At 46.5% G+C, this 11,140-nt stretch overlaps 1 protein-coding gene across 3 annotated transcripts in view; it reads right to left on the bottom strand.

Annotated features, from left to right (window-relative positions):
* The window catches only part of FAM168A (family with sequence similarity 168 member A), a 373,080-nt gene that overhangs the window by 304,333 nt on the left and 57,607 nt on the right, over positions 1–11,140 (bottom strand). For all 3 annotated transcript variants that reach the window (XM_081952906.1, XM_081952904.1, XM_081952905.1), the window contains exons 3-6: positions 7,630–7,707; positions 3,807–3,949; positions 2,636–2,810; positions 1,296–1,426 (exon numbers count right to left, since the gene is read on the bottom strand). In XM_081952906.1, the coding sequence (XP_081809032.1) occupies positions 1,314–1,426; positions 2,636–2,810; positions 3,807–3,949; positions 7,630–7,707 (509 nt within the window). In that variant the 3' untranslated portion in view covers positions 1,296–1,313. The remainder of the gene's footprint in view (positions 1–1,295; positions 1,427–2,635; positions 2,811–3,806; positions 3,950–7,629; positions 7,708–11,140) is intronic.

The raw sequence follows: 11,140 nt of genomic DNA, 5'->3' as shown, positions 1-11,140 counted from the left end.
AAATCAACTAAGACAAAATTCCCTTCTGCCGTTCTCTGAACGTTCTCTGATTATCTAATCGCCCACGGCTAACCATCTGTATTTTTCTGTGAATAGGGGATTAGTATTAAAGCTAAGATGGTCTCTTGCCAACTTTCTGCCTTTGAAGAAGGATGGACTTCAACTCCCAGAATGCCCCAGCCAGCAACTGAAGTCTACCCGTCTTTTTTTTTTAATTTGAAGCGTTTTTTTTTACATAATAAAACTTCTTCTGTGAACAGAGTATTGTCCGAATTCCCCCTTTAACATTCCCACCAAAAAAAATAATTCATTTTACATTATATTTCCAATTTTAGCCGTATTACTTTTCTTCTCCCCTTTTTCCAATTTCTAGTTTTTAACATGTACAAAGAATATAGTTTTCCTTTCTCTTTAAAAAAAAGCAATTTTATCATTTCTTTCCCATCTATTTTCTCTTAGCAATATGAATCTCCACGTCTCAAATGTCAAGTTTTATATAATCAACATAACATAGTTATTTAGCGGCTTTAAGGTTCTTAATATAATTCCCACACATTCTAATTTAAAACGTATTTTAACCTCGTTAACAATATTTCTTTCTGCTAGATCGTATCATGCCACTATTCTCCTATTTCTAAATTTTCTTTTCTCTTTTTCTTCTTTTTCTGGGTCTTCAAAGGCAAGAAGGTTGGCAAGCACTCCAAACTTCGCACAACTTTAAAACTTGTGGACTTCAACTCCCAGAATTCCTAGCCAGCCTGCAGAGAGAGACCTCTGGCTCTGGGAAGTCCACCCCGCAGGGACGGCGGCAAAGAGCGTGTGCAATGGCACGACACCCCTGCAGAGCAGTCATTAGGGGGGGGAACTCCTTCCCCGACCTCTAAGCCAGGTTTGGGGTCACGGGGCCCCCTGTTTTGTCACCTCCATTTTGAATCCTTCTTCAGTCATTGGTCCGAACTGGTCTAGGGGGTCTCCTGCCTGAGCAGAGGGTTGGGCTAGATGACCTCCGAGGTCCCTTCTCAACTCTGCGATTCTTTCTTCCCACTTCCCAAGGGAAGATGAGGGTCTTCCTGTCACCATCATCTTTTAATGACCCCATAATCCCTTGCCAGAGTGGAGTCCGGGCAACTGGACGGAGCGGAATGTTTACTGGCCAGATGCCGTTCCTGTTGCCGATGAGGAGGTTTTTCCCCCCAGCAGATATATGTCCTGAAGAGGAAATCTTAGAAGCCCCCAATCCCTTCTTGGCCGGGACTCCCTCCAACCGCTCCTGGGCGAGACGCACAGATACTCACATGGGCTGGCCGATGGAGTTACCAATGGGGCGGGATGTAGCTGTAGGCAGGCGTCCCCTGCGCCCGGTACGTTGGCACTGACACGGGATGTGCCCCCAGGGCAGTGTGTTGTGGGGTCGTCAGCAGAGTGCCTGCAATGGAGAAGGGGGGGGGGGGAATTAAGGACATCTGCTGATAAATTCCATCGTTTTCCAGGAGCATGCAGCTTGGCTCGCTGACTTGTAAAGGTTCCCCCTTGCATATATGTGCCAGTCGTTCCCGACTCTAGGGGGCGGTGCTCATCTCTGTTTCAAAGCCGAAGAGCCAGCGCTGTCCGAAGATGTCTCCGTGGTCATGTGGCCAGCATGACTCAACGCCCCCGAAGGCGCACGGAACGCTGTTCCCTTCCCACCAAAGGTGGTTCCTGTTTTTCTACTTGCATTTTTTTAATGTGCTTTCGAACGGCTAGGTTGGCAGAAGATGGGACAAGCAACGGGAGCTCGCTCCGTTACTAGGGATTCGAACCACCGAACTGCCCACCTTTCTGATCGACAAGCTCAGCATCTTATCCCCTGAGCCACCGCGTCCTCTTGTTCTGACAGTGGCACCTAGGATCTAACGTGGGAGCTACAGAGAAAGATTTGGACAAGGGAACACTCGGTGCAGCTTCCAGTGATAACTTATCTCAGTAGTCCTCAACTTACGACTATCCATTTAGTGACCATCATGATTTATAACTGTAATTCCGGACTCAAATGCCAGTCGTTAAGTCGAGGACTTCCTGTGAACACATTTTATCCCAAGATAGCAACTTCTGGGATCTGAGGCTCTGTCAAAGCGTAGGCTTTTGAATACAGGGAGTCCTCAACTTACGACTGTTTGTTTAGTGAGCAGCTGAAGTTACAGCAGCACTGGAATAAAAGTGACACGATCATTTTACACAATTATTAAAACCACTGCAGCATCCCCAGGGTCATGTGATCAAAATTGGCAACTCGCTCATATTTACGACGGTCGCACGTCTGATTCACAAGCCTGATTCGCTTAACAATGATATTAGTAACTCAGCTGCAGTGATTTGCTTAAGAACTGTGGCGAGAAAGGTCATAAAATGAGCCAAAACTCATTCAATGTCTCGCTTAGCAACCAAAATTTTGAGCTCGACGGTGGGCGTATGTCGAGGACTACCGGGAACGAATTTAACGCATTGTTTACAAAGCGTGAATCCGCTCCGACGACTCCACAGGCACCCAAAGCCAACCAGGCTGGGCAGCATGGGGCCCGTAGTCCAGGATACGGGATCGAAAAGCGGTGTTTGGTGATGGGGGAGGGGTGTTCTTCGCCTCGGGGGCCATCCTTACCTGCGGACATCGCCATGGTGGCCCCAGCGACCATCCCCATGGCTACGCCGTTGGCCCTGGGCGCAGCGACAGGAGCCGGGTAGATGGCGGAGGGGATGCTGTTGGGCTGGACCACCGTGGTGTGATGGATGACGTGAGGCTGTGCCGCGTAGACGGGCTGCGTGTAGTACGCCCCCTGTTGGAGGAGTAAGGCAAGTGAGAAAAACCTCCATGGAAATTCAGCTCTTTGGGGGCTGCAGGGGGTGGTGGTGGTTTTGTCCACTTCGGTTTTCCCCCTCCCCTTAATCCTCTTCCCCCTTCCCCAAACTCCATTGGGGGCAGGACAGAAATCTTCCAAGCCCTCCTTGCTCATCTTTGGACTGGAGTTTAGCAACCTGTCCAACTTTAAGAGGGGTGAGGGAGGAAAAGGAAAAGAGAGGAGGAGAAGGAGAGGAGGAAGAGGAAGAGCAGGAGGAAGAGGAAGAGAAGGAGGACGAGGAGGAGAAGGGGAGGAGGAAGAGGAGGAGGAAGAGGAGGGGAGAAGGAAGAAAAAGAGGAGGAGGAAGAGAAAGGAGGAGGAAGAGGAGGAGGAAGAAGAGGAGGAGGAAGAGGAAAAGCAGGAGGAAGAGGAAGAGAAGGGGAGGAGGAAGAGGAGGAAGAGAAAGGAGGAAGAGTTGGAGAAAGAGGAGGGAGAGGAGGAGGAGGAGGAGGAGGAGGAGGGAGAGAAAGGAGGAAGAGAAACAACAGGAGGAAGAGAAGGGGGAGGAGGAAGAGAAACAGGAGGAAGAGCATGACGACAGTGGGGTCCTTTGTGCTCTCTTGAGCATGGTCGTTTTCTTGCAGATGTTTCATGACCCATCTAGGTAACATCATCAGTACAAGATGGGATGGAGTTTGCTCTAGTTATATATACGTGATCTGCCCTATCCCTGCTGGAGGGCCTATTCTCAGTGGTTGTTTATAAGGACACAACAGCCACAATGGGTGACAGGGAAAGCTACCGTATTTATAAACAGAAAGCAAAACCTCTTCCCCTCTAGCCCTGATGATGTTCCCTAGCTGGGTCATGAGACGTCTCGCAGAAAACCCCCTCCGAGAGCACCAAGGACTCCTCAGTTCAAGAGCTGCAAATATTCTCTTCTATCCAAACACCTGCAGACCGGAAGATGGACGGACGGACGGACAGACTCACCTGGGCGTACAGGTTCTGCTGCGGGTAGGCACTTCGAATGGGGTACATGGCGGTCTGGTAGGGGTTGGGCGAGGGAGAATAGGGGGGCGGGGCGTTATTACTCTGGGTTGGAGGGACTTTGTAGGGCGTCCCAGCGGGGTATCCTGTGGAGAAAGAAGAAGCGGCAAGGTCAGAGGAAGACAAGTTCCCATCATCCCCGTCTCAATTTTTCTCCCAGCGGACCCGGAGACCTGCTTCCAAACACCATGCTTTAAAGTGTGGGGGGGGGGATTTCTCTGCAACTCTCCCCCCCCCCCAGATCCTGTGCGGAAACAATTCAGTGAACCTCCTCATCCTCCTTTACACATTGACCCAAACAGGGAGCTGTGGGTGTCGCCCGCTGCAATTCAGGGAAAATTCACTTACCCAATGTCTCGCTTAGCGACAATACATGGTGAGCTCAATTCTGGTCTGTCTGGACTCACAGCGGTGAGACTTTGAACCAGTAGTGATATCTAACATTTTTAAACTACCGGTTCTGTGGGTGTGGCTTGGTGGTGGTGGTGGTGTCATGTGATTGGGTGGGCGTGGCTATGTAGTCATGTGACGGGGGATCAAAAGACAGAAACGCACTTTAACAATGTCCTGCTGGACCAGGGTTGGACTAGATGACCTCCAGGTCCCTTCCAGCCCTGGATTATCCTCTGAAGCTGCGTCTAGTGCCAGGTATGTAGTCCTTCCTTCTTCTCCTTTTTCCCTCCCTCCCTTTTTTTTCTTTCTTTCTTTCTTTCTTTCTTTCTTTCTTTCTTTCCTTTCTTTCTTTCTCTCTCTCCTTTGTTTCTCTCTCTCTCTCTTTCTTTCTTTCACTTTCTCTCTCTTTTTCTTTTCTCTCTCTCTCTCTCTCTCTCTCTCTCTCTCTCTCTCTCTCTCTCTCTTTTTTTTTTAAAAAACCCCGAAGATCAGCTGTGGGACATGCAAACATTATTTAAACACTTTTATTAGTATTTTTTTACTACCAGTTCTGTGAACCAATAGCATTTTTTACTACCGGTTCAGGTGAACTGGCCCAAACTGGTAGCATTTCACTCTTGCTTTGAACCCAAAGCCAGGCACCAAAATTTGAAATATCTGGCGCAACTCTGCAAACATTTCTAGCCGATGTTCCTTGCCCCTGTGGATTGTGCAGACAGTCCTCGACTTATGGCCGCAATGGGGCCCAACATTTCTGTTGCTAAGTGAGACATTGGTTAAGTGAGTTAGCCTTTTTACGATCTTTCTTGCAATGGTTGTTAAGTGAATCCGGCTTCCCCAGTGACTTTGCTTGTCAGAAGGTCGCAAAAGGGGGTCAGGGAGACTGCAACCGTTGTAAGTTCATGCCAGTTGCCAAGCCTCTGAATTCTGATCATGTGACCACAGGGAATGCGGAAACGGTCATGAAAAACGGCCCTGCCCATTTTTTTCAGTGCCGTAGTAACTTTGAATGGTCACTAAATGAACTACTGTAAGTCGAGGACTACTTATATCCACTCAATTTAAAGGTTTTCGTGGAAACCCGTTTTTAGGATCCTGAATTTTTTTTTCTGCTCTGATTTTAAAGGGCAGGAATATTTACTCACTTCCGCCTGGCGTGAAAACGAAAATTGCTACCACCCTGAGCTAAAACTCCCAGTGTTATTCTGAAGCTTAAGTCCCACCTTTTTTCCAAACCTACCCAAATATAATATACTCGGTAAGGAAATTTGGTAGCTTAAGATTCACTCCCATCTTTTCAAAACTGTGTTCTTTGTAGTGAACTCAATGAGAGAGACACACACATATATATATATATATATATATATATATATATATATATATATATATATATATATATATATATATATATATATATATATATATATATATATATATATATATATATATATATATATATATATATATATATATATATATATATATATATATATATATATATATATATATATATATATATATATATATATATATATATATATATATGCTGGTTTTGTTGTATTCGGGTCTTTTCCCGTGTAAGGGGAAATATAATATATATATATATAATATATATATATAAAACCCAAGTATCATTCACTCATCATGAAATCTCCAGAACCATAAAGCTTACAACCTTGAAATTTGGCACTATGTTCCTCTTGGCCTCTAGGTGCTCGCTAAGAAAGGATTTTTCAAAATGACCATCAGATCAGTAGTGTTTTTTATACAGTAATCAACACGCTCTGATGCTAAGGAGTTCTACTCCCCCTCCCCACCTGAAAAGAACTCTGTTCCAACTGCCAGTTGCCTCACGTTCTGTTACCTCAGTTCAAACCGGCAGACGTTCCCCTCCTTTACTCAGGAGCGGTCTGGGGCTCCTTACAGTACTAAACGTCAGTACCTCACCACAATGTCTATGCCTTCCACCTATGGAACTGCTTCCGGACTCAAGGTGGCGGGAGCGATATTCCCTCAGGTGTTTCAATCACTGACCATCACTGAGCCAATGGATTGAACTGGATTTCTCCTGCATTGCCCGATCACGTCGTTTCGTCACGAAGCACGAGTATCCAACTAGTATGGATATGTCAAAATGCCCTTGGTTGTGGGTGTTGGGGTTTAGACTGACATGCAGCGAGACAAGGTTTTAAATCTAGCTGTGATTTGAGGTTGCTAAGCTCCCAGGCCCTAAATTTGGAAATGCATTTTAAAACTTGGCCCATCCGCAAATCTTCAGCGTCCAAATAAAAGCATTTTAGCTCCTGACTTTTATACTAACAAACTGAATTTTGGAAGGTTTTTGTTTTTAACTTAACGGGAGCTGAGATGTTTTCAGAAGTTTTCCCTACAGGCAGTCCTCGACGTACAACAGTTCATTTCGTGACCGTTCAAAGTTACAAACGGCACTGGAGAAAGGGACTTAGAGCCTTTTTTCACACTTACGACACGTTGCATCCCCATGGTCACAGGATCCAAATTCAGGCATTTGGCAACTGACTCATATTTATAGCCGTTCCAGTGTCCTATGATCCCTTTTTGCGACCTTCCGACAATTCACTTAAGAACTGCAGTGATTTGCTTAACAATGGTGGCAAAAAAAAAAAGATTGTAAAATGGGGCCAAACCCGCTTAAGGACTTAGCAACTCGTTTGTGGGGCTCAATTGTAGTCATAAGTAGAGGACTAACAGCACTTCAATTCTCAATGAGAGTATACCTGACAAGATAATTAGGCATTAGAGTGTCAGGCGTGCAGCCATCTTTTCTTCTGGATCTTTGGCCTGCCACACTTTCTATTATTCTACTATGCATTTCTATGGTGGGGAAATGGGAGGTGGGGACTGTATGGAGGTAGATGATAGGTAGCCATAACAACGTTCTTTCTAGAAAGCCAAGGTCATCCTTTGTCTCTGCACCTGACCAGAACTGGATGGGTGGAACTGCCAGCATGGCAGTGGAAGATTGGGCCATGGGATGGACTTGTGGGTGTTGGGGCAAGATCTTAAACTTTCAACTGGGTGGGGGAAACTGGGAAGCTTTCAGATTCGGGTTTCCCCAGCTGTGCCAACATGGCTCTCTTCATCAATTGGAACTTTGAGGAATCCTTTGCCTCGGACTCTGATTTTATTTTCGATGCTATTTGGAACCCTGACATTACCCCAAATCTGAAAGCTTTACCTTTTGTAAAATAACTAATGATGATAATGTGTGGATAAGAGCCCAGCTGCTGTGGGTGTTGAGCGAGTGAAACAGCCTCTGCACAGAAGCCACAGCTGCAAAACAACACACAGGATGAACAGACAACACAACCACACACGCACAAAATCTGTTTACCTGGGGCGTAACCTGCGGCGGTGGCCGAATAGATGTTCGGGTTGTAGGTGGCTGTGGTGGGGTATCCCGCGGGATAACCTGAGGAGGGAAGAGAACGGGTGGTTTAATGGGCAGGAAGGCACAACTTTTCACGGCAACACAAAACGGCAACCGGCTGTTGTTAGGTTAGATTTATTGGACTTATATGCCGCCTTTCTCCCAAAGGACTCAGGGTGGCGTACAACATAAAAACACATAGTACAAAAGTTAAAAGAAAGATTAAATAGAATATCCAAAAAAAAAACAATAGACATTTACAATGAGATTTAGAAATTAAATTAAAAATAACAATTAAAATTAATAAGTTATTTTATTCAGGCCAGGCTGGCTTGCTGGAAAAGTCAACTTTTTAGGAGACAGGTATGTGACAAAAAGGCCCACCTGGACTCCAAGGCCCCACTTCACAAAAAGGGACTCACACCCACCTATCTGAGGCACAGTGACCTCCTGAGGTCCGAGACTTTCCCTAATAACCACCGCCACTCCCCCTGCCCTGGGCTCTCGGCTGGTGAAACGCCCGGAAGCCTGGTGGGCATAATTCAATGAGGGGAACACCCCCCTCATGGCCCAACCAGGTCTCCGTAATGCACGAGTTCTGCACAAAATAATAGCTGTTGGAACTCGATTCATACTTGTTTCCCACAAAGAGCAATTAGCTCTATAGAGTCAAGAGTCATGCCAGCCCTGGCTTAATTTATTTATTTTAATTTATCATGCTCTGCCACTTCTGGAGTACCTTCGGTGTGTGTGTGGGGGGGGGGGGAGAGAGAAAAGAGAGAGAGAGAAAGAGAGAAGTGAGAGAGAGAGAAAGAGATGAGAAAGAAAGAGATGAGAGAGAGATGAAAGAGAAAGTGAGATGAAAGAGAGATGAGAAAGAGAGAGAGAGAGATGAAAGACAGAGAAAGCGAGATGAGAGACAGAGAGAGAAAAAATCATGAGAAAGAGAGGGATGAGAGAGAAAGAGAAATGAGAGAGAGAGAGAAAGATGTGAGAAATGAGAGGGAGGGGGGGAGACAGAAAGAGAAAGAGACAGAAAGAGAAACACACAGAGAGAGACAGAGACAGAGAGAAAGAGAGAGACAGAGAGAAAGAGAGAGAGACAGAGAGAGAGAGACAGAAAGAGAGATAGAGAGAAAGAGAGACAGAGAGAGAGACAGAGAGAAAGAGAGAGACAGAGAGAGAGACAGAGAGAAAGAGAGAGAGAGATGGCCTATTTTGTATTTCATTTTAGGTAAGGGCTTGTCGTCTTCAGCTCTAAGGATTCCCCAGGCAGTTTCTGCTAATAAAATCAGCTTTATGGCTTCGAGAAGAAATAGCAACTTCAGGGAGGGGTGGCATTTCAGGACAGAGTAACCATGGCCAACAGACACCCCACGAATGCAAAAGGTCCATAAAGAGGTTTTTGCTTTCTTCCTTGGTTAGCAGGGGTCCTTGGTGCTCTCTGAGCTTAGTTGTTTTCTTGCAGATGTTTCATGACCCAACTAGATAACCTCATCAGTACAAGAAATGAGTGGAGTTTGTAGAGGTAAAGGAGAGGAGGACCTAATTTAAAGTAACAGTTTCCCCTTCCCCCCCCCCCCCCAAGTCACTGGTCACGCTGTCCAATCCAGGGGCCGGCTGGTTGCTAGGTTACCGGCTCCTCCTCTGGTCAGCCACCTGTGAGAATGTCCTTGGCTCCCACAGGAGAACTTTATTGTTTTGGCTCTAAAAACCCATCTAACTATTTCCTCCCCTCAGACGGCTGTGTGGCAACCCTGAAGCCTCCAAGGTGGCTTCGGCCAGGCTCACCTCAGGGTTGACAATGGAAAGCCGGCTCTGTGGAGTGAATGAGACTCACTCCTTGCCAGAATAAATAACCCTTAGTTCCAGTTGTCCATTTTTACAAGGGTTGTGTGTGTTCAGCCACTAAATCAGGTTAATTAAAAATTGGCGGCGGTTTGTTCTGGAGAGGCTGAGCACTAATGCGGAGAAAGCGTGTGACAGGCCTGGACCGCCAAGGCATCGCTGGAGTGGACAAGATTCTGGCAACGGCGCCTCTCTTTGGGTTGTATTTATAGAAACTGGCCATGCCGAATGCTAATAGGGACTTGAGCCGAGAGGAAAACCAGCAGAGGTGGACGTCACATAATGTAACTGTCAGGTTTCCGAAAGATGCCCTAATTAATTCATGAGCCTCGAGCCAGGTTTCAAAAGAAATCCAGTCATTTATTAGGAACAACATTTCGGCAATACCACAGCGGAGTCAGATCTGACATCACGTAAATTAAGGCTGAACTTTGCTCCTGTTTCCCCACCTCGTCCCCTCAGTCTGTGTCATAAATCACATTATCCAACAATGTGCTCCAGCAGGCTATAAAATTCCACGCCTCACAAGCCTGCTGTGGTAATCTGAGATCGGACTCTAGCCGAAGATATGCATGGAATGCGCTCCCCCCTTTCCTCACCATGGCAACTCAATAACAGACATGGAAATGCTTGATGAGTTGACAGTAACAATCGGTTCGTCCAGAACCGAAAATATGAACGTGCCTTCAACGCATGCACGCATCAAACACACGGCGATTATATAGGACGGAATAGTGCCAGGGTGAGTGAACGGGCCCAGCCGTCCAAACTACTAGTTCACCCGAACTGGTCCGACCGGCAACAGCCCACTTCTGAAAACCAGGCACAGTTGCTAACGGGGTGGCAGATCCGGGATACTTTGCGTTTGGCTTGTAAAATGGCGACCCGGATGGGTTCGTATCATCCATACCATTTACATCAAGAACTGCAATTCCCAAAATTCCATGAGAATGATGGATTCTGGGAGATGTAGGCCCAGGAAGCGTCAGGATCCTTCCACAACTGCTAAATGAAATCACTGCCAGGTGTAAAATTACTCACATGGTTTTTAAGTGAATCTGTTGACAGAAGATCACAAAAGGGGATCACATGAGCTCGGGACGCTGCAACCGTCATAAATAGAACTCCGTTGAGAAGCCTCCGAGTTTTGATCCCATGACCACGGGATCAAAACTCGGAGGCTTAGCAACAGACTCCTATTTATGCTGCAACCGTCGTAAGTGCGAGAAATGGTCCGATGTCACATTTTCCAGAGCCGTTGTAACTTCAAATGGCCATTAAACGAACTGCCATTAAGTCGAGGGCCACCTGTAACTCCAGGGTAAGGAATTGGGCACATCAGGATGTCGAACATGCCTCCTCGACTCCAGGAAAACAATTTGCATTTTCCGCTTCGATTCACCGGTGCAAACATCTGCCGTTTTCCTCTGCCCCCAAATAAAAGCCGTATTTGCTCGGGAGGTGAGAAAGACCCCCACGGTGTGACATTGCGAAGAGTGTGCTCCGTGTCTAATTTCACGGGTGGTTACACCCTCGATCAAACCGCATTCCAAGACTCCCGAACCGAGGTTAAAAGCCTGCCAGGAGAGGCAATTACATTTCAGGGGTCTTGAACGGAGACGCCTCC

This window comes from Natrix helvetica (genome assembly GCF_964273705.1).
Source record: "Natrix helvetica genome assembly, chromosome: 4".
Lineage (NCBI taxonomy): Eukaryota > Metazoa > Chordata > Lepidosauria > Squamata > Natricidae > Natrix > Natrix helvetica.
The sequence above is the reverse complement of the archived record's forward strand: the minus strand, read 5'-3'. Positions and strand labels throughout refer to the sequence as shown.